The sequence below is a fragment of the Dendrobates tinctorius genome, unplaced genomic scaffold (assembly GCF_039654945.1).
Source record: "Dendrobates tinctorius isolate UK_male_01 unplaced genomic scaffold, ASM3965494v1 ptg000367l, whole genome shotgun sequence".
Taxonomy (NCBI): domain Eukaryota; kingdom Metazoa; phylum Chordata; class Amphibia; order Anura; family Dendrobatidae; genus Dendrobates; species Dendrobates tinctorius.
The window spans coordinates 1,249,912-1,274,743 of NW_027362033.1; the positions used below are offsets into that span (position 1 = coordinate 1,249,912).

General features: G+C 46.0%; 1 protein-coding gene and 1 pseudogene across 5 annotated transcripts in view; one reads left to right on the forward strand and one right to left on the reverse strand.

The window, feature by feature from the left end:
- The window catches only part of RTKN (rhotekin), a 91,663-nt gene that overhangs the window by 33,501 nt on the left and 33,330 nt on the right, over nucleotides 1-24,832 (forward strand). For 2 of the 5 annotated variants that reach the window (XM_073562796.1, XM_073562793.1), the window contains exon 2: nucleotides 19,381-19,580. In XM_073562796.1, the coding sequence (XP_073418897.1) occupies nucleotides 19,381-19,580 (200 nt within the window). Of the gene's footprint in view, nucleotides 1-8,919; nucleotides 9,096-12,896; nucleotides 13,414-19,380; nucleotides 19,581-24,832 lie in introns of those variants that run through there. The other 3 variants (XM_073562792.1, XM_073562795.1, XM_073562794.1) reach the window with 3 other exon arrangements.
- On the reverse strand, nucleotides 19,877-24,262 carry LOC141075675 (serine/arginine-rich splicing factor 9 pseudogene; annotated as a pseudogene).

Genomic DNA, 24,832 nt, shown 5'->3' on the forward strand with positions numbered 1-24,832 from the left:
TTGTTACTCTGTATATCCCCTCCTATTGCTCTATATCCCCTCTTATTACTCTGTATATCCCCTCCTGTTACTCTGTATATCCCGTCCTGTTATTCTGTATATCCCCTCCTATTACTCTGTATATCCCCTCCTATTGCTCTATATCCCCTCTTATTACTCTGTATATCCCCTCCTGTTACTCTGTATATCCCCTCCTGTTACTCTGTATATCCCCTCCTGTTACTCTGTATATCCCCTCCTGTTACTCTGTATATCCCGTCCTGTTATTCTGTATATCCCCTCCTATTACTCTGTATATCCCCTCCTGTTACTCTGTATATCCCCTCTTGTTACTCTGTATATCTCCTCCTGTTACTCTGTATATCCCCTCCTGTTACTCTGTATATCCCGTCCTGTTCTTCTGTATATCCCCTCCTATTACTCTGTATATCCCCTCCTGTTACTCTGTATATCCCCTCTTGTTACTCTGTATATCTCCTCCTGTTACTCTGTATATCCCGTCCTGTTATTCTGTATATCCCCTCCTATTACTCTGTATATCCCCTCTTGTTACTCTGTATATCTCCTCCTGTTACTCTGTATATCCCGTCCTGTTACTCTGTATATCCCCTCCTATTGCTCTATATCCCCTCTTATTACTCTGTATATCCCCTCCTGTTACTCTGTATATCCCCTCCTGTTACTCTGTATATCCCCTCCTATTGCTCTATATCCCCTCTTATTACTCTGTATATCCCCTCCTGTTACTCTGTATATCCCCTCCTGTTACTCTGTATATCCCCTCCTATTGCTCTATATCCCCTCTTATTACTCTGTATATCCCCTCCTGTTACTCTGTATATCCCCTCCTGTTACTCTGTATATCCCGTCCTGTTATTCTGTATATCCCCTCCTATTACTCTGTATATCCCCTCCTGTTACTCTGTATATCCCCTCTTGTTACTCTGTATATCTCCTCCTGTTACTCTGTATATCCCGTCCTGTTATTCTGTATATCCCCTCTTGTTACTCTGTATATCCCCTCTTGTTACTCTGTATATCTCCTCCTGTTACTCTGTATATCCCCTCCTATTGCTCTATATCCCCTCTTATTACTCTGTATATCCCCTCCTGTTACTCTGTATATCCCCTCCTGTTACTCTGTATATCCCCTCCTATTAGTCTGTATAACCCCCCCTATTGCTCTATATCCCCTCCTGTTACTCTGTATATCCCCTCTTATTATATCCCCTCTTATTACTCTGTATGTCCCCTCTTGTTACTCTGTATATCCCCTCCTATTGCTCTATATCCCCTCTTATTACTCTGTATATCCCCTCCTGTTACTCTGTATATCCCGTCCTGTTATTCTGTATATCCCCTCCTATTACTCTGTATATCCCCTCCTATTGCTCTATATCCCCTCTTATTACTCTGTATATCCCCTCCTGTTACTCTGTATATCCCCTCCTGTTACTCTGTATATCCCCTCCTGTTACTCTGTATATCCCCTCCTGTTACTCTGTATATCCCGTCCTGTTATTCTGTATATCCCCTCCTATTACTCTGTATATCCCCTCCTGTTACTCTGTATATCCCCTCTTGTTACTCTGTATATCTCCTCCTGTTACTCTGTATATCCCCTCCTGTTACTCTGTATATCCCGTCCTGTTCTTCTGTATATCCCCTCCTATTACTCTGTATATCCCCTCCTGTTACTCTGTATATCCCCTCTTGTTACTCTGTATATCTCCTCCTGTTACTCTGTATATCCCGTCCTGTTATTCTGTATATCCCCTCCTATTACTCTGTATATCCCCTCTTGTTACTCTGTATATCTCCTCCTGTTACTCTGTATATCCCGTCCTGTTACTCTGTATATCCCCTCCTATTGCTCTATATCCCCTCTTATTACTCTGTATATCCCCTCCTGTTACTCTGTATATCCCCTCCTGTTACTCTGTATATCCCCTCCTATTGCTCTATATCCCCTCTTATTACTCTGTATATCCCCTCCTGTTACTCTGTATATCCCCTCCTGTTACTCTGTATATCCCCTCCTATTGCTCTATATCCCCTCTTATTACTCTGTATATCCCCTCCTGTTACTCTGTATATCCCCTCCTGTTACTCTGTATATCCCGTCCTGTTATTCTGTATATCCCCTCCTATTACTCTGTATATCCCCTCCTGTTACTCTGTATATCCCCTCTTGTTACTCTGTATATCTCCTCCTGTTACTCTGTATATCCCGTCCTGTTATTCTGTATATCCCCTCTTGTTACTCTGTATATCCCCTCTTGTTACTCTGTATATCTCCTCCTGTTACTCTGTATATCCCCTCCTATTGCTCTATATCCCCTCTTATTACTCTGTATATCCCCTCCTGTTACTCTGTATATCCCCTCCTGTTACTCTGTATATCCCCTCCTATTAGTCTGTATAACCCCCCCTATTGCTCTATATCCCCTCCTGTTACTCTGTATATCCCCTCTTATTATATCCCCTCTTATTACTCTGTATGTCCCCTCTTGTTACTCTGTATATCCCCTCCTATTGCTCTATATCCCCTCTTATTACTCTGTATATCCCCTCCTGTTACTCTGTATATCCCGTCCTGTTATTCTGTATATCCCCTCCTATTACTCTGTATATCCCCTCCTATTGCTCTATATCCCCTCTTATTACTCTGTATATCCCCTCCTGTTACTCTGTATATCCCCTCCTGTTACTCTGTATATCCCCTCCTGTTACTCTGTATATCCCCTCCTGTTACTCTGTATATCCCGTCCTGTTATTCTGTATATCCCCTCCTATTACTCTGTATATCCCCTCCTGTTACTCTGTATATCCCCTCTTGTTACTCTGTATATCTCCTCCTGTTACTCTGTATATCCCCTCCTGTTACTCTGTATATCCCGTCCTGTTCTTCTGTATATCCCCTCCTATTACTCTGTATATCCCCTCCTGTTACTCTGTATATCCCCTCTTGTTACTCTGTATATCTCCTCCTGTTACTCTGTATATCCCGTCCTGTTATTCTGTATATCCCCTCCTATTACTCTGTATATCCCCTCTTGTTACTCTGTATATCTCCTCCTGTTACTCTGTATATCCCGTCCTGTTACTCTGTATATCCCCTCCTATTGCTCTATATCCCCTCTTATTACTCTGTATATCCCCTCCTGTTACTCTGTATATCCCCTCCTGTTACTCTGTATATCCCCTCCTATTGCTCTATATCCCCTCTTATTACTCTGTATATCCCCTCCTGTTACTCTGTATATCCCCTCCTGTTACTCTGTATATCCCCTCCTATTGCTCTATATCCCCTCTTATTACTCTGTATATCCCCTCCTGTTACTCTGTATATCCCCTCCTGTTACTCTGTATATCCCGTCCTGTTATTCTGTATATCCCCTCCTATTACTCTGTATATCCCCTCCTGTTACTCTGTATATCCCCTCTTGTTACTCTGTATATCTCCTCCTGTTACTCTGTATATCCCGTCCTGTTATTCTGTATATCCCCTCTTGTTACTCTGTATATCCCCTCTTGTTACTCTGTATATCTCCTCCTGTTACTCTGTATATCCCCTCCTATTGCTCTATATCCCCTCTTATTACTCTGTATATCCCCTCCTGTTACTCTGTATATCCCCTCCTGTTACTCTGTATATCCCCTCCTATTGCTCTATATCCCCTCTTATTACTCTGTATATCCCCTCCTGTTACTCTGTATATCCCCTCCTGTTACTCTGTATATCCCGTCCTGTTATTCTGTATATCCCCTCCTATTACTCTGTATATCCCCTCCTATTGCTCTATATCCCCTCTTGTTACTCTGTATATCCCCTCCTGTTACTCTGTATATCCCCTCCTATTAGTCTGTATAACCCCCCCTATTGCTCTATATCCCCTCCTGTTACTCTGTATATCCCCTCTTATTATATCCCCTCTTATTACTCTGTATGTCCCCTCTTGTTACTCTGTATATCCCCTCCTATTGCTCTATATCCCCTCTTATTACTCTGTATATCCCCTCCTGTTACTCTGTATATCCCGTCCTGTTATTCTGTATATCCCCTCCTATTACTCTGTATATCCCCTCCTATTGCTCTATATCCCCTCTTATTACTCTGTATATCCCCTCCTGTTACTCTGTATATCCCCTCTTGTTACTCTGTATATCCCCTCCTGTTACTCTGTATATCCCGTCCTGTTATTCTGTATATCCCCTCCTATTACTCTGTATATCCCCTCCTGTTACTCTGTATATCCCCTCTTGTTACTCTGTATATCTCCTCCTGTTACTCTGTATATCCCCTCCTGTTACTCTGTATATCCCGTCCTGTTATTCTGTATATCCCCTCCTATTACTCTGTATATCCCCTCCTGTTACTCTGTATATCCCGTCCTGTTATTCTGTATATCCCCTCCTATTACTCTGTATATCCCCTCCTATTACTCTGTATATCCCCTCTTGTTACTCTGTATATCCCCTCCTGTTACTCTATATATCCCGTCCTGTTATTCTGTATATCCCCTCCTATTACTCTGTATATCCCCTCCTATTAGTCTGTATAACCCCCCCTATTGCTCTATATCCCCTCCTGTTACTCTGTATATCCCCTCTTATTACTCTGTATGTCCCCTCCTGTTACTCTGTATATCCCCTCTTGTTACTCTGTATATCCCCTCCTGTTACTCTGTATATCCCGTCCTGTTATTCTGTATATCCCCTCCTATTACTCTGTATAACCCCCCCTATTGCTCTATATCCCCTCTTATTACTCTGTATATCCCCTCCTGTTACTCTATATATCCTCCCCTCTTATTACTCTGTATATCCCCTCCTGTTACTCTGTATATCCCCTCCTATTAGTCTGTATAACCCCCCCTATTGCTCTATATCCCCTCCTGTTACTCTGTATATCCCCTCTTATTATATCCCCTCTTATTACTCTGTATGTCCCCTCTTGTTACTCTGTATATCCCCTCCTATTGCTCTATATCCCCTCTTATTACTCTGCATATCCCCTCCTGTTACTCTGTATATCCCGTCCTGTTATTCTGTATATCCCCTCCTATTACTCTGTATATCCCCTCCTATTACTCTGTATATCCCCTCCTATTGCTCTTTATCCCCTCCTGTTACTCTGTATATCCCCTCTTGTTACTCTGTATATCCCCTCCTGTTACTCTGTATATCCCCTCCTGTTACTCTGTATATCCCGTCCTGTTATTCTGTATATCCCCTCCTATTACTCTGTATATCCCCTCCTGTTACTCTGTATATCCCCTCTTGTTACTCTGTATATCTCCTCCTGTTACTCTGTATATCCCCTCCTGTTACTCTGTATATCCCGTCCTGTTATTCTGTATATCCCCTCCTATTACTCTGTATATCCCCTCCTGTTACTCTGTATATCCCCTCTTGTTACTCTGTATATCTCCTCCTGTTACTCTGTATATCCCGTCCTGTTATTCTGTATATCCCCTCCTATTACTCTGTATATCCCCTCTTGTTACTCTGTATATCCCCTCCTGTTACTCTGTATATCCCCTCCTGTTACTCTTTATATCCCCTCCTATTGCTCTATATCCCCTCTTATTACTCTGTATATCCCCTCCTGTTACTCTGTATATCCCCTCCTGTTACTCTGTATATCCCCTCCTGTTACTCTGTATATCCCCTCCTATTGCTCTATATCCCCTCTTATTACTCTGTATATCCCCTCCTGTTACTCTGTATATCCCCTCCTGTTACTCTGTATATCCCGTCCTGTTATTCTGTATATCCCCTCCTATTACTCTGTATATCCCCTCCTGTTACTCTGTATATCCCCTCTTGTTACTCTGTATATCTCCTCCTGTTACTCTGTATATCCCGTCCTGTTATTCTGTATATCCCCTCTTGTTACTCTGTATATCCCCTCTTGTTACTCTGTATATCTCCTCCTGTTACTCTGTATATCCCGTCCTGTTACTCTGTATATCCCCTCCTATTGCTCTATATCCCCTCTTATTACTCTGTATATCCCCTCCTGTTACTCTGTATATCCCCTCCTGTTACTCTGTATATCCCCTCCTATTGCTCTATATCCCCTCTTATTACTCTGTATATCCCCTCCTGTTACTCTGTATATCCCCTCCTGTTACTCTGTATATCCCGTCCTGTTATTCTGTATATCCCCTTCTATTACTCTGTATATCCCCTCCTATTGCTCTATATCCCCTCTTGTTACTCTGTATATCCCCTCCTGTTACTCTGTATATCCCCTCCTATTAGTCTGTATAACCCCCCCTATTGCTCTATATCCCCTCCTGTTACTCTGTATATCCCCTCTTATTATATCCCCTCTTATTACTCTGTATGTCCCCTCTTGTTACTCTGTATATCCCCTCCTGTTACTCTGTATATCCCCTCCTGTTACTCTGTATATCCCGTCCTGTTATTCTGTATATCCCCTCCTATTACTCTGTATATCCCCTCCTATTGCTCTATATCCCCTCTTATTACTCTGTATATCCCCTCCTGTTACTCTGTATATCCCCTCTTGTTACTCTGTATATCCCCTCCTGTTACTCTGTATATCCCGTCCTGTTATTCTGTATATCCCCTCCTATTACTCTGTATATCCCCTCTTGTTACTCTGTATATCTCCTCCTGTTACTCTGTATATCCCCTCCTGTTACTCTGTATATCCCGTCCTGTTATTCTGTATATCCCCTCCTATTACTCTGTATATCCCCTCCTGTTACTCTGTATATCCCCTCTTGTTACTCTGTATATCTCCTCCTGTTACTCTGTATATCCCGTCCTGTTATTCTGTATATCCCCTCCTATTACTCTGTATATCCCCTCTTGTTACTCTGTATATCTCCTCCTGTTACTCTGTATATCCCGTCCTGTTATTCTGTATATCCCGTCCTGTTATTCTGTATATCCCCTCCTGTTACTCTGTATATCCCCTCTTGTTACTCTGTATATCTCCTCCTGTTACTCTGTATATCCCGTCCTGTTACTCTGTATATCCCCTCCTATTGCTCTATATCCCCTCTTATTACTCTGTATATCCCCTCCTGTTACTCTGTATATCCCCTCCTGTTACTCTGTATATCCCCTCCTATTGCTCTATATCCCCTCTTATTACTCTGTATATCCCCTCCTGTTACTCTGTATATCCCCTCCTGTTACTCTGTATATCCCCTCCTGTTACTCTGTATATCCCGTCCTGTTATTCTGTATATCCCCTCCTATTACTCTGTATATCCCCTCCTGTTACTCTGTATATCCCCTCTTGTTACTCTGTATATCTCCTCCTGTTACTCTGTATATCCCGTCCTGTTACTCTGTATATCCCCTCCTATTGCTCTATATCCCCTCTTATTACTCTGTATATCCCCTCCTGTTACTCTGTATATCCCCTCCTGTTACTCTGTATATCCCCTCCTATTGCTCTATATCCCCTCTTATTACTCTGTATATCCCCTCCTGTTACTCTGTATATCCCCTCCTGTTACTCTGTATATCCCCTCCTGTTACTCTGTATATCCCGTCCTGTTATTCTGTATATCCCCTCCTATTACTCTGTATATCCCCTCCTATTGCTCTATATCCCCTCTTGTTACTCTGTATATCCCCTCCTGTTACTCTGTATATCCCCTCCTATTAGTCTGTATAACCCCCCCTATTGCTCTATATCCCCTCCTGTTACTCTGTATATCCCCTCTTATTATATCCCCTCTTATTACTCTGTATGTCCCCTCTTGTTACTCTGTATATCCCCTCCTGTTACTCTGTATATCCCCTCTTATTACTCTGTATATCCCCTCCTGTTACTCTGTATATCCCCTCCTGTTACTCTGTATATCCCCTCCTGTTACTCTGTATATCCCCTCCTATTACTCTGTATATCCCCTCCTATTACTCTGTATATCCCCTCTTATTACTCTGTATATCCCCTCTTGTTACTCTGTATATCCCCTCCTGTTACTCTGTATACCCCCTCCTGTTACTCTGTATATCCCCTCCTGTTACTCTGTATATCCCCTCCTATTACTCTGTATATCCCCTCCTGTTACTCTGTATATCCCCTCCTGTTACTCTGTATATCCCCTCCTATTACTCTGTATATCCCCTCCTGTTACTCTGTATATCCCCTCCTATTACTCTGTATATCCCCTCCTGTTACTCTGTATATCCCCTCCTATTACTCTGTATATCCCCTCCTGTTACTCTGTATATCCCCTCCTGTTACTCTGTATATCCCCTCCTGTTACTCTGTATATCCCCTCCTATTACTCTGTATATCCCCTCCTATTACTCTGTATATCCCCTCTTATTACTCTGTATATCCTCCCCTCTTATTACTCTGTATATCCTCCCCTCTTATTACTCTGTATATCCCCTCCTGTTACTCTGTATATCCCCTCCTGTTACTCTGTATATCCCCTCCTATTACTCTGTATATCCCCTCCTATTACTCTGTATATCCCCTCTTATTACTCTGTATATCCTCCCCTCTTATTACTCTGTATATCCTCCCCTCTTATTACTCTGTATATCCCCTCCTGTTACTCTGTATATCCCCTCCTATTACTCTGTATATCCCCTCCTGTTACTCTGTATATCCCCTCCTGTTACTCTGTATATCCCCTCCTGTTACTCTGTATATCCCCTCCTATTACTCTGTATATCCCCTCCTATTACTCTGTATATCCCCTCTTATTACTCTGTATATCCCCTCTTATTACTCTGTATATCCTCCCCTCTTATTACTCTGTATATCCCCTCCTGTTACTCTGTATATCCTCTCCTATTGTGGCTGTGTGTGTATATATATATATACACACTCCTCCTGTTACTCCGTATTACTCTTGCAATTCCTGGGAATATTTGGGATTTCTATGATTGGGATGGCGCCGGCTGTATGTAATGTAATTGAAGGCGCGCGGTGTGTGAGGGGTTAATATATGGCGGGGGAGGGGGGCTGGCTATGAATGGTGGTCTTTGAGCAGGAGGGACAGGCAAGAGGCGGAAGGAAAGTGCTGGAGAGGAAGAGAAGAGGAGAAGGACGTGGACACAGGACAGCAGCAAGCGGGACCTTATATGTGTGTATATAGGGGACCCCGAAATAACACCCCTCACCCTGGTCAGTGCCCCCCAGATAAAGTCATTATAACACTAAACTGCTCCCGGTATAACGCTCCGGACTCATTATAACACTATAATCTCCTGCTCCCGGAATAACGCTCCGGATTCATTATAACACTATAATCTCCTGCTCCCGGAATAACGCTCCGGACTCATTATAACACTAATCTCCTGCTCCCGATATAACGCTCCGGACTCATAACACTATAATCTCCTCTCGGTATAACGCTCCGGACTCATTATAACACTATAATCTCCTGCTCCCAGTATAACGCTCTGGACTCATTATAACACTATAATCTCCTGCTCCCGGTATAATGCTCCGGACTCATTATGACTATAATCTCCTCCCGGTATAACGCTCCGGACTCATTATAACACTATAATCTCCTCCCGGTATAACGCTCCGGACTCATAACACTATAATCTCCTGCTCCCGGTATAACGCTCTGGACTAATTATAACACTATAATCTCCTGCTCCCGGTATAACGCTCCGGACTCATTATAACACTATAATCTCCTGCTCCCGGTATAACGCTCCGGACTCATTATAACACTATAATCTCCTGCTCCCGGTATAACGCTCCGGACTCATTATAACACTATAATCTCCTGCTCCTGGTATAACGCTCCGGACTCATTATAACACTAATCTCCTGCTCCCGATATAACGCTCCGGACTCATTATAACACTATAATCTCCTCTCGGTATAACGCTCCGGACTCATTATAACACTATAATCTCCTGCTCCCAGTATAACGCTCTGGACTCATTATAACACTATAATCTCCTGCTCCCGGTATAACGCTCCGGACTCATTATGACTATAATCTCCTCCCGGTATAACGCTCCGGACTCATTATAACACTATAATCCCCTCCCGGTATAACGCTCCGGACTCATAACACTATAATCTCCTGCTCCCGGTATAACGCTCTGGACTAATTATAACACTATAATCTCCTGCTCCCGGTATAACTCTCCGGACTCATTATAACACTATAATCTCCTGCTCCTGGTATAACGCTCCGGACTCATTATAACTATAATCTCCTCCCGGTATAACGCTCCGGACTCATTATAACACTATAATCTCCTCCCGGTATAACGCTCCGGACTCATAACACTATAATCTCCTGCTCCCGGTATAACGCTCTGGACTAAATATAACACTATAATCTCCTGCTCCCGGTATAACTCTCCGGACTCATTATAACACTATAATCTCCTGCTCCTGGTATAACGCTCCGGACTCATTATAACACTATAATCTCCTGCTCCCGGTATAACGCTCCGGACTCATTATAACACTATAATCTCCTGCTCCTGGTATAACGCTCCGGACTCATTATAACACTATAATCTCCTGCTCCCTATATAATGCTCCGGACTCATTATAACACTATAATCTCCTGCTGCTGGTATAATGCTCCGGACTCATTATAACAGTATAATCTCCTGCTCCCGGTATAACTCTCCGGACTCATTATAACACTATAATCTCCTCCCGGTATAACACTCTGGACTCATAACACTATAATCTCCTGCTCCCTATGTAACGCTCCTGACTCATTATAACACTATAATTTCCTGCTCCTGGTATAACGCTCCGGACTCATCACACTATAATCTCCTGCTCCCTATATAACGCTCCTGACTCATAACACTATAATCTCCTGCTCCTGGTATAACGCTCCGGACTCATTATAACACTATAATCTCCTGCTCCCGGTATAACGCTCCGGACTCATTATAACACTATAATCTCCTGCTCCCGGTATAATGCTCCGGACTCATTATAACACTATAATCTCCTGCTCCGGACTCATTATAACACTATAATCTCCTGCTCCCGATATAACACTCCGGACTCATTATAACACTATAATCTCTTGCTCCCGGGATAACGCTCCGGACTCATTATAACACTATAATCTCCTGCTCCTGGTATAACGCTCTGGACTCATTATAACACTATAATCTCCTGCTCCCGATATAACACTCCAGACTCCATTATAACACTATAATCTCCTGCTCCCGGTATAATGCTCCGGACTCATTATAACACTATAAACTCCTGCTCCCGGTATAACGCTCCTGACTCATTATAACACTATAATCTCCTGCTCCCGGTATGACGCTCCGGACTCATAACACTATAATCTCCTGCTCCCGGTATAATGCTCCGGACTCATTATAACACTATAATCTCCTGCTCCCGGTATTACGCTCCGGACTCATTATAACACTATAATCTCCTGCTCCCGGTATAACGCTCCGGACTCATTATAACACTATAATCTCCTGCTCCTGGTATAACGCTCTGGACTCATTATAACACTATAATCTCCTGCTCCCGATATAGCGCTCCGGACTCATTATAACACTATAATCTGCTCCCGATATAGCGCTCCGGACTCATTATAACACTATAATCTCCTGCTCCCGGTATAATGCTCTGGACTCATTATAACACTATAATCTCCTGCTCCTAGTATATTGCTCCGGACTCATTATAACACTATAAACTCCTGCTCCCGGTATGACGCTCCGGACTCATTATAACACTATAATCTCATGCTCCCGGTATAACGCTCCGGACTCATTATAACACTATAATCTCCTGCTCACGGTATAATGCTCAGGACTCATAACACTATAATCTCTCGCTCCCGATATAACGCTCCGGACTCGTTATAACACTATAATCTCTCGCTCCCGGTATAACGCTCCGGACTCGTTATAACACTATAATCTCCTGCTCACGGTATAGTGCTCAGGACTCATAACACTATAATCTCCTGCTCCCGGTATAACGCTCCAGACTCGTTATAACACTATAATCTCCTGCTCCCGATATAACGCTCCGGACTCATTATAACACTATAATCTCCTGCACCCGGTATAACGCTCCGGACTCATTATAACACTATAATCTCCTGCTCCCGGTATAACGCTCCGGACTCATTATAACACTATAATCTCCTGCACCCGGTATAACGCTCCGGACTCATTATAACACTATAATCTCCAGCTCATGGTATAACGCTCCGGACTCATTATAACACTATAATCTCCTGCTCCCGGTATAACGCTCCGGACTCATTATAACTCTATAATCTCCTGCTCCCGGTATAACGCTCTGGACTCATTATAACACTATAATCTCCAGCTCATGGTATAACGCTCCAGACTCATTATAACACTATATTCTCCTGCTCCTGGTATAACGCTCCGGACTCATAACACTGATCTCCTGGTATAACGCTCCGGACTCATTATAACACTGTAAACCGGACTCCTTATAACACTATAATCTCTTGCTCCTGGTATAATGCTCCGGACTCATTATAACACTATAATCTCCTGCTCCCGGTATAACGCTCCGGACTCATTATAGCACTATAATCTCCTGCTCCCGGTGTAACGCTCCGGACTCATTATAACACTATAATCTCCTGCTCCTGGTATAACGCTCCGGACTCATTATAACACTATAATCTCCTCCCGGTATAACGCTCCGGACTCATTATAACACTATAATCTCTTGCTCCCGGTATAACGCTCCGGACTCATTATAACACTATAATCGCTTGCTCCCGGTATAACGCTCCGGACTCATTATAACACTATAATCTCCTGCTCCCGGTATAACGCTCCGGACTCATTATAACACTATAATCTCCTGCTCCCTGTATAACGCTCCGGACTCATTATAACACTATAATCTCCTGCTCCTGGTATAACGCTCCGGACTCATAACACTATGATCTCCTGGTATAACGCTCCGGACTCATTATAACACTGTAAACCGGACTCATTATAACACTATAATCTCTTGCTCCTGGTATAACGCTCCAGACTCATTATAACACTATAATCTCCAGCTCATGGTATAACACTCCGGACTCATTATAACACTATAATCTCCTGCTCCCGGTATAACGCTCCGGACTCATTATAGCGGTATAATACGCTGTGTACGTTTTATGCATGTGCAGGGCCCCTCTGTATTACGCTGTGTCCCGTCGGTCCCCTGTATAACAACCTGCCTCCCTTATAACTCTGGGGTGCAGGGCTCTACTCTGGGCTCAGGTCTCCCGGTGTTGGGGTGACAGATCCTAGTTTGCAGGGAATCGGGGTGCGGTGATGGCGCAGGACAAAGGTCGCCCATGGGAGCCCCCGGATCTGTGGTCGGAGATGGAGGAGAAGTTGTGGATCCTGCAGGACATGAACATGCTGTACATCCGGCAGATCGCCCTCAGCCTGCAGGTAACCGCCTGACCTATATATCACACCCACTGCATGTGACGGTCCCTCACCAACGGGGCGCTGTATATAATATACGTTATGTATGAGAGGCTTACTGACATAGTCCTGCTCACACAGCTGAGGGCTCGTTACTGTGTCTCAGCATGGAGAATCCTACACAGCAGCAGTATGGATCTATGTACTGTACTCTGTCAGGGCAGGATATCAGCCGGAGCATTGCCTACACTGGTCGGAGTCAGCTATGAGAGCTGGGCTAGGTTCTGACAGTGTTCATCCTCTGATGTCACAGGCTGGACTCAGCTGGTGATGCTGCTCCACCTCGCCATCATCTGGTGATGATGTCCGCTGCTGCACCTTGCCATCAGCTGGTGGTGATGTCCGCTGCTCCACCTCGCTATCAGCTGGTGGTGATGTCCGCTGCTGCACCTCGCCATTAGCTGGTGATGATGTCCGCTGCTCCACCTCGCCATCAGCTGGTGATGATGTCCGCTGCTCCACCTCACCATCAGCTGGTGATGATGTCTGCAGCTGCACCTCGCCATCAGCTGGTGATGATGTCCGCAGCTGCACCTCGCCATCAGCTGGTGGTGATGTCCACTGCTGCACCTCACTATCTGCTTGTGATGATGTCAGCTACTGGACCTCGCCATCTGCTGGTGATGATGTCAGCTGCTGGACCTCGCCATCAGCCGGTGGTGATGTCCACAGCTGAACCTCGCCATCAGCTGGTGATGATGTCCGCTGCTTCACCTCGCCATCAGCTGGTGATGATGTCAGCTACTGCACCTCGCCATCAACTGCTGGTGATGTCCGTTGCTGCACCTCGCCATCAGCTGGTGATGATGTGTGCTGCTTCACCTCGCCATCAGCTGGTGATGATGTCCGCTGCTTCACCTCGCCATCAGCTGGTGATGTCAGCTACTGGACCTCGCCATCAGCTAGTGATGATGTCAGCTGCTGCAACTCATCATCGGCTGATGATGTCCGCTGCTGCACCTCACCATCAGCTGGTGATGTCCGCTGCTGGACCCGATCATCAGCTGGTGATGTCAGTGCTGGACCTCGCCATCAGCTGGTGGTGATGTCCGCAGCTGAACCTCGCCATCAGCTGGTGATGATGTCCGCTGCTTCACCTCACCATCAGCTGGTGATGATGTCAGCTACTGGACCTCGCCATCTGCTGGTGATGAACCCGCTGCTTCACTTCGCCATCAGCTGGTGATGATGTCAGCTACTGGACCTCGCCATCAACTGCTGGTGATGTCCGTTGCTGCACCTCGCCATCAGCTGGTGATGATGTGCGCTGCTTCACCTCGCCATCAGCTGGTGATGTCAGTTACTGGACCTTGCCATCAGCTAGTAATGATGTCCGCCGCTGCAACTCATCATCAGCTGATGATGATGTCCGCTGCTGCACCTTGCCATCAGCTGGTGATGATGTCCGCTGCTGGACCCGATCATCAGCTGGTGATGTCAGGTGCTGGACACCGCCATCAGCTGGTGAGGATGCCTACTGTTCGACCTCGCCATCAGCTGGTGAGGATGTCCACCACTGGACCTCGCCATCAGCTGGTGTTGATGTCCGGTACTGGATCCTGACAACAGCTGGTGATTATGTCTGACCCGGAAACCGCCATCAGTTAGTCATGTATGGCGCTGTACCCTGCCATCAGCTTGTCATGATGTCTGGCACCGGACTTTGCTGTCAGCTGGTTAATACACTGTCGTGACATGTTAATACGTGTCCGTACAAGAAAGCGGTAGTGTCACAGATACAGGATGCACTAAGTTCAAGTACAAAGACACATGGCAGATATGAGCCCTCATGGTGACATTGGAAGGGAGTACCAATGGAGATTCTAGACACATGCCCCCAAAGAGGTACTGGACATGACCACCAGTTCATATAGAAATTCCTTACAGGTTTCGAAAGTAGATTTTGGGCCACAGGGCCCCAACACTCCCAGCTCAGCATTGTACGCGTGGATACTGTATGGTGAGGTCGGCATGAAGCATCCCTGCAGACATATGTAGGATTATGTCACGGGCAGCCAAGCTCCATCTCAGAAGCTGATCACACAATGATTTCTGTGTCTCGCGTGTCCTGACATTTTCAAAAGGACATTGGGGTCCGTTGCGCCCCCACACTACTAACGTCACAAGCTTAACCCTTTCATGAATTTTAATGGAGGGAAGGGCAGATTGTGGAGGGACAATATGTCCCAAAGACCACAAAAGATAACATTTGGGGAAGAAAATGCTCTAATGCTTGGAACCTGATACAAGAACTTTCCACAAGCAGAGTGGACATTCTGGACATTTCTGCGATGGGTGTGATAAGCCTGGACACTCCTGACTTGTGATTGTAACTATTATTTGTGTAATGATGGAAGCAATGGAATCACAACATGCAGTATATGGAAAGACATTGGTATAGAGGCTCCGAGGTAGCAGTCTTATCTGGTTCTTACATTCATGCAAAGACCACATAAGAAGTCTTCATGGTACAGGAGAAGACATGGAGAAGGTGGCGAGATGAGGTTGTGATTGATGGAGGAGTAGTACCAGATAAGTATTGTAAAAGGTGGTGAGATGAGGTTGTGACTCATGGAAGAGACAGAATACGTCTTGGAGAAGCTGGTGAGATAAGGTTGTGACTGGAGAACTCTTGGAGAACGTGGTAAGATGAAGTTCTGACTAATAGAGGAGCAGTACAGGAGAAATCCTGGACAAGATGATAGGGTTATGACTGATGATGGAGGAATAGTTGTCAGGAAAATGAGTTATTGCGTAAATAACCAAATCATCCGTCCAGAGCTGCCTGCTACATCTCCATGGTTTGTGAATGACATGCTGCCTCACCCCCATTAGGTTTTTGCAGTATAACACTGAGCTTCTCATGCTGCGTCCCCCCCACACACGCAGCCCCATCCCTCTTTATCCTTGGTGGAATGTCCCCTCGACCCTCCCTTCAGGTAAACGAGCTTTGTGTAATGAGAGATCATGGTCTCCGGGCTTAAGCAGGAAGTAACTGGCAGGAAGTTTTCCAGGCACAGGTTTCTTTATTTCAGATCGAATTTAATAACACACAATAAGCCTAGAGACAGGAAACCTATATTTTCGGGATCGGCATGATTAAAGCTACACGCAGCATCGTTTTGCGACTTCTGCGTCCACCAGAAACCGAGAAAAGGGTATAAGCCTCCCAGACATACAGACATATGATGTTTGGTATCTAAAGAAAGATAAATTCGTAGCCGAACATATGATACCCCTGTTGTCACTCTCCGAGCTCCCCAGCCAGAGATTTGGCAACTAGATGTTTTTAATAACTTTCCAAAAAGAGCGTACCCAGCCCACTAAGTGAGGTCAGAAAGGGGGGAGTCCCTTTGTTTTGGGCAAAGGTATAAAGCTCAGATGCTCAGTCAGGAGTGTGTTCAGTCCTGGGGAAGACAGCTATCTACAATCTATGCTGTGGACTAAATCTTTGTCCTTGGGAACTCCCCTTCCCTCATCAACACGTCGTACCAGTGACTGATATGTGTAAGTTCTTATTTTAGTCCCTCTTGTTTTGTAACTGTTGTATGTATCGTATTTTGTCTCCTTTTGTAATATCTTCTGTATTATTGTAATTACTGCCTATAATTTCTGGAGTAAATCTATAAAATTTACTAGTTTCGTTTTCCTTGCTCTATGAACCGCCACGTCCTCCGTGCTAAACTACGCTATCTTGTGGATGGGCTCCTGACCCAATGTTGGTTTTAATGTCAAAAGAGCAGCTTGTGGCAGCACAGTGTTCTCGGGGATTTAGGAGACTCTGGCAGTGACGGAGCGTCCTGAGACTGGGAATATACATACCACCCTCACTGCAGAGTGTCCAATAGCGAGTACATGGCAAGGCAGCCTTTCTGGCGACTACTTATTCTATATGTAGTTCCTTGACAGACCTGAGGGTAAGGGACGCGTCAGAGAGCTGCAAGTTCCGGACCGGGACTGAGAGTGGGATAGACAAATAAATCCCTGACAATAGTCTTCTAGAAGGTGGGGAGATGAGGTTGTGACTGGAGTAGTAGTACAGAAGTATTTAACAAGGTGTTGAAATGAGATTGTTATTAATGGAGAAGTATAGAAGATGTCTTGGAGAAGCTGTGGAGATGATGCTGTGACTGTTGGAGGTGTAGTACAGAACAAGTCTTGAAGAAGGTGGACAGATGAGGTTGTGACCAATAGACGACTAGTACAGAAATATTTTGAGACTGTGATGAAATAAGGTTGTGACTGAAGGAGCTGCAGTATAGAAGTCTTCAAGAATGTGGTGAGGTGAGGTTGTGAATGATGGAGGAGAACGACTTAAGAAGCCTTGGAGAAGATGGTGAGATGAGATTGTGACTGATGGAGTAGTAGTACAGAAGTGTTGGACAAGATGATAAAGTAATGACTGATGATGGAGGAGAAGTCTTGCAGAAGGCAAAGTGATGTTTGTGATTTATAACGGAGGAGTAATGCAGGAGAATTCTTGAAGTAGATGGTGAGATGAGGTTGTGGTTGATGGAGATGTAGTACCAGATAAGTCTTGGAGAAGGTGGTGAGATGAAGTTGTGACTGATGGAGGAGTAGTGCAGGAGTTTTTGACCAGATGGTGAGATGAGGTTGTGACTCATTGAGGAGTGGTACAGGAGAAGTATTGGACATGAGGGTGAGATGAGGTTGTGACTGATGGAGGAGTAGTACAGGAAAAGTCTTGGAGAAGGTTGTGAGATGAGGTTGTGACTGATGATGCAGGTACAGGAGACATCTTGGTGTGGTTGAAGATAAAGGGACATTACACATCTCTTTAAATGTTAAGCCTAGAAGAGGTGGTAAGAAAGCTTTCTAGCAGTATGGCCTCTACTTGTAGTGTGATTCCTGGATATTGGTGATCTTATATGATAAAATCTTTTTTTATCCCATCTGAAGACCAGAACCTCGTGGTGACTCCATCTGTTAGAAGCTGTGCATTTGGTGGTGGAGGGTGTATGTATGCCCTCATCACTAATGTGCAGCAGACATCAGAGTACAATGACTGTCATTGCTGTCAGTTAATCTGCTCTTTGGTTTAGTCTTCACTGACTCTGAACGACCCATTATGATAGGGTGGACTGTGCCGATCTGCTGTATGGGGGGCAGTATGTCTGTGATACAAAAACAACAAACAGCCATTAGTTCCAGCTTTTTTATGTATGAACTGGCATCAGAAACATGGTGGACTGTATGTATACGTATATTGTGTGGAAGTGCATACAGTGACGCTTGAATGTTTGTGAACCCTTCAGAATTTTCCATATTATATTGTGTGGCCAGGAAAGGCGGGTGTGTGGCCAGGAGAGGCGGGTGAGCAGCGGGTGTGTGGCCAGGAGAGGCAGGTGAGTGGCCAGTAGAGGCGGGTGTGTGGCCAGGAAAGGCGGGTGTGTGGCCAGGGGAGGCGGGTGTGTGGCCAAGGGAGGCGGGTGTGTGGCCAGGAAAGGCGGGTGAGTGGCCAGGAGAGGCGGGTGTGTGGCCAGGGGAGGCGGGTGTGTGGCCAGGGGAGGCGGGTATGTGGCCAGGGGAGGCGGGTATGTGGCCAGGAGAGGCGGGTGAGTGGCGGGTGTGTGGCCAGGAGAGGCGGGTGAGTGGCGGGTGTGTGGCCAGGAGAGGCGGGTGTGTGGCCAGGGGAGACGGGTGTGTGGCCAGGGGAGGCGGGTGTGTGGCCAGGAGAGACGAGTGTATGGCCAGGAGAGGCGGGTGTGTGGCCATGGGGCTGATAGTCATTGGTAGTGGGGTATGGTCTGCTACCTGAGGATGTGTGTCTGGGGGATGCCATCTGAGGCAGGGGTGAATGTGTGGCTGGGGGGCGCTAGTCTGTGGCCGGGGGGTGGGCGAGCGTGTGGCCAGGGCACGGGTAGTTGGCAGCATGTACACTTCTCTGACACCCACTGTGCTTTCTTACAGGACACAGACATCCAGAAACGCATCGACCATGAGGTCCGGATCCGCGAGGGAGCGGTGAAGCTTCTGGGAGCCTGTACTCAGAAAGAGCAAGCCCTGGAGGCAGCCAAGAGTCTGCTGGTCTGTAACAGCCGCATCATGACCTACCTATCTGAGCTGCAGCATCGCAAGGAGGAGCAGGTCCTACAGCACAGCGCGCGCAGGTAAGGAAGGACTCGTACGGGTGACTTCCGCTCCTCAGTGTTATGTATGGATGTCGTGCCTGCAGTAAGGTACAGTCATGGCTTCAAGTGTTGGCACCCTTGAAATTGAAGTATTTCTCCCAGTAAATTATTGCAATTTTCCATGTTTTGTTATACACATGTTTATTTCCTTAATTTGTATTGGAACAACACAAAAAAAAAAACAGAAAAAAAAGGCAAATTGGATATAGTTTTAACGCAAAACCCCAACAATTGGCCAGAAAAAGTTTGCAACCCTTAGAGCCATGGACTCCGCTCTATGTCCATCGGTCCAATAGTCTTTTGTCCATGGCCGGCTCCTCGCATTCCTCCCCCACTTTTTCAGCATGGACACAGATGTAAGAGGTTTCATTTTCATGAGACCGAAACTTTGAATCATCCAGTTTCCTCGTGGCGTATTCCATGTCGTCCTTGTGAATAAATTCCACAGTCCCCATTCCGCCCTGGTGTACATCGGCATAGTAGACATCTCCAGCTTCTCTCATATGATCAATCAGATCCTGCCAGCTCCCCGATGGGGGCAGCCCTAAGACGAGGACTTTGTATTCAGTTCGCCGGGATGGTGGTCTGTTCCTCCCGTGGGGTCTGCAATATCCACCCCATAATCACCAGTTTGACCTGGGAAACTCCATACATACCCAAAGAGAACCAAATTTGTTTCCATTGCATCCAAACATGGCGTCCTATACATCCTGGGGCTTTTGGAAGCTTATTTAGGCAAACGGTGTTGCTTCCCCCCCCGATTCTGCAGCTCAGCTGTACGGATCTGCCCGTACTGATGGAACCACTCCAACTCCATCTCCCATACATCGGCCCGTATATTTCCCAGATATGTGCTCCCATCCCCAGAGCGCTGACCCTCAGTTAGGGAGGTGTTGAGTTGGTGGCCTGTTATATGGTGTTCTGGAGGACAATATCTGTTCTGACTAGTGTGATGGTAGACCCAGTGTCCCAAAGTCTTTGGGCCTCCTCCCTGATGTCATCTACCTCCCACAGGTCATGCTCCTTCATGGTAACAGTCATTACACTTTGTGCATTACTCACCACTGGCAGGAGAGTTGTCGGCATGTTGAGACTGCTCTGTTCCCTGTCGGCTGACACAGTGTGAACCAATTTGGGTTACAACATTGGCCCAGTGGCACACCAACCCTGCTCCTAGGTTGTTTCTCAGCAACACATCTACTGGTAGGTGCCGCACTATATCCACCATTCCATGACTGTGACCCCAGTCTAAATGTAGTCGGGCCCTCCGAATGTTCAGAGATTCTCTCCGGCTACGTTGACTAACATACGGCTGGTGGGAACAGTACATTAGTCCTGTACTAGATATTCTTTGACCAATGTGACTGATGCTCCAGGACCCCAGCCCCTCACACCCAAACTTACAGTACAGACCAAAAGTTTGGACACACCTTCTCATTCAAAGAGTTTTCTTTTATTTCTTGACTATGAAAATTGTAGATTCACTCTGAAGGCATCAAAACTATGAATTAACACATGTGGAATTGTATAATTAACAAAAAAGTGTGAAACAACTGAAAATATGTCTTATATTCTAGGTTCTTCAAAGTAGCCACCTTTTGCTTTAATACTGCTTTGCACACTCTTGGCATTCTTTTGATGAGCTTCAAGAGGTAGTCACCTGAAATGGTCTTCCAACAGTCTTGAAGGAGTTTCCAGAGATGCTTAGCACTTGTTGGCCCTTTTGCCCTCACTCTGCGGTCCAGCTCACCCCAAACCATCTCAATTGGGTTCAGGTCTGGTGACTGTGGAGGCCAGGTCATCTGGCGTAGCACCCCATCACTCTCCTTCTTGGTCACATAGCCCTTACGCAGCCTGGAGGTGTGTTTGGGGTCATTGTCCTGTTGAAAAATAAATGATGGTCCAACTAAACGCAAACCGGAAGGAATGGCATGCCCCTGCAAGATGCTGTGGTAGCCATGCTGGTTCAGTATGCCTTCAGTTTTGAATAAATCCCCAACAGTGTCACCAGCAAGGCACCCGCACACCATCACACCTCCTCCTCCATGCTTCAATATGTTGCCAGGGAGCAGAAGCAGCAGTCTTACCTCTGGAAGACTTGTTCTGGCGCATTGTGAACAAGGTTATGAAGTCCCAGACATCCTTGACCACCAATAGCTGTGAGAAATCAGTTTGGTGGACTTGCATATGCCCATATGACCAGCAAACTTCGACTCATGTCCCAGGACAGAATTATCTTCCTGCTAGCAGAGGGGACAAAGTTCTTGCCTGGTGGAAGGTCCTTTAAAAGGATAGGGGCTGCCTCAATAATATTGACCAGGTCAATGATGTGCTGAAGCTCCACTGTAGAATCGGTCACATCATGTGATCAAGACAAGGCATCTGCCTTAACGTTTTGTCTCCGCAGTTTGGAAGTTCTAGTCTAAATTAAAACGAGCAAAGAAGATTACCCACCTGGCTTGATGGGGATTCAGCTCAGCGTAGACTGCGGTAAGGTCTGAGCTGGCACCCTCCAATTGATGTCTCCACTCCTCAAGCGCCAAATTGATAGCCAGAAGTTCACTAGCCCCAATAGAATAATTTCGCTCAGCCCGCGAAACTGTTTGGAGAAAAAAGATGCAAGAGACAGACTTCCCAAAGAAGTTTTTTGCAGAAGCACTGCTCTGGCACGACAGGACAAACTGCTTGTTGTGATCGGGGTTCAAATGCTGGGAGGCCGACACAGGCGAGTCTCTGGTATTGACCCCCTTCTTGGTTAAGGCGGAGATAGGTGTCATAAGTGACAAGACGTGCGGGATAAATTGCCTGTAGGTTTTTTGGTAGATACATTTGGACAATTTGACAAATTGTTCTCCTGGAGTACTTGATGAATGTACTGCCTGTGGGAAGAAAGGTCAGGGGGGGATTATCGTCCAAATACACAACCACAGAAACATAGAGGAGATCCTGAAAGGTGTCAGTAACAAATTCCTGAAACATGGCTGGTGCATTACACAGCCCAAAGGGTATGACCAGATACGCGTAGTGGCTGTCACGAGTATTAAAGTCCATTTTCCATTTGTTGCCCTTACAAATTAAAATCAAGTTGTAAGTCCCTAGGAGATCTAATTTAGAGAAGATCTTTGTTCCACGGATTGTGTCAGCTGAGAAATCAGAGGCAGAAGGTACTTGTTCTTTATAGACTATCAAGGTCTTAAAAGGGGTTGTCGACTACTACGGCAACTCCTTATCAAACTAAATGTTTGGCCCCGATAAAATATTATAGCCTATACGCACCTCTCCTGCCAACACTGTTCTCGCGGTGTCGACACTCGCTCTCCCCAGGGCTGTGATGCGGTGTTGTGACACGTGACGCCGGCGACAAATCATTGCTGGCGTCACTGTCTGTCCCTTCATATGAACTGAACATGAAGAGGAATCCAGGAATCCGCTGCAGCCCGGACTGCCTGTTCATGTTCACTTTGTCCAAATGCGGAGACAGTGATGCGGAGACAGTGATGCGGAGACAATCGTGTCATTCTACCTCATCACGTCCCCGAGAGCGAAAGTGCTGACACCGCTGTAACGGAGCCGGCATAGGAGGTGAGTATAGGCTTTATTATTTTAATCGGGGCAGAACATTTAGTTTAAGCAGGGGTTGTCCTAGTAGTGGACAGCACCTTTAACAAAACCACTATAAAGGGGAGTAGAGAACCATCCTTCTTAGTCACAAAGAATAAGCCGGTTTTGGCAGGAGAAGAGGATTTACAGATGAATCCCTTGGCTAGGTTCTCTTAGATGTATTCTGACATGGCTCGAGTCGCAAGTAGAGACAGTGTATACATCCGCCACCATGGTAGTGAAGTGCGAGGTGTCACAATTCATTTTTGTATTTGTGGCAGCTCTGGTTCTGCTGTAATATAAATGTTGCTTTTTTTTTTTTTTGGCTTACAAGGGTTAATGTCAGTGTCCTTGCTGGCAGCTACTTTGTTGCTGGTCAGCTGATGTGGGTGGTGATCACTCCCATCATCCTTTAAATAGTCACATGACGCATCAGCTGACTGTCGGTAATAGTTTTTCTATGAGGATCAGCCTAGGAGTTTTTTGCTCTCTGGTGCTAGCTGTGTATCTGCTGCTTCTGTGGAGCTTGGGTTCCTGGTTCCGTAGCCTTTGTGGTTTGTAGCTTGGCAGCAGAGGCTGGAGCTAAGTATCGTTTTCCCTTTCCTTGTCTATCTTGTGTTTGTCACTTCCCCTGTGTGGATACCATCTGCAGTGGTGAAGCTAGCGTCCTTGCCGGCCAGTGCACTAGCCAGGGTATAGTGAGGTGACAGCTAGGGGCAAGGCACGTGATGGCGACAGGGGGAAGGACCCGTTTAGGGAACTTAGGGGAGGTTAGAGATACGCACAGGTTGTAGTCAAGAGGTAGCCCATCCCTCGCTCCCTACTGTTAGGGCTTTCCTCTCCCTTTTTTCACCCCATTGTTTGTGTGTTGTGCCGTCCGCCGGACTTACTCATCCCGAGTGTGACATTATTACCAACCATACCATTCTTCCGGTGAAGCTATGGCTCAAGCGGAGGCTTTTGCTCACCTGATCCAGACCCTCATGGATGAGGTAACGGAGCTGCGGTCTCAGGTGGTGCAGCAACCTCAGCAGATGTCTGAATTCTTGTTCTTGGCTCATGTCCAGGCTCAACCGAAACCCAAAATATCTCTCCCTGACAGGTTCTCTGGAGGGAGAGATAAATGTATGGTTTTCAAAGAAGCCTGTATATTATATTTCAGGCTTCACCCTTATTCCTCAGGGAGTGAGGAAAGGCATGTGGGGATTATAGTCTCCTTTCTCAAGGGTGTTCCCCATTCCTGGGACTTCTCCCTGCCAACCATTCACCATCTTTGCGGTCGATGGAGGATTTTTTTGCGGCATTGACGCTGGAGTATGGGGATCCTGATGGCGTCTCCCTGGCTGAGTCTCCAATCCATAAGATCAAGCAGAGGGCCCGGCTGGCTGAGGAGGACTGCTCGGTGGCCTGGCCGGCTAAAGAATACTGCTCAGAGTTTCAGAGATGGGCCACTGACACTCAGTGGAATGACCCTGCCTTTAGGAGTCAGGGTTTGTCAGCTAGGCTTCAGGATACTCTGGTGCAGTATCATACTCCTGGGTCGTTGGGAGGCTGCCATGGCCCTTGCTATCTGGGTGGATAGACGCCTTATGGAGAGACATACACCGAATTTACCCCCTGTTGCTCTTTCT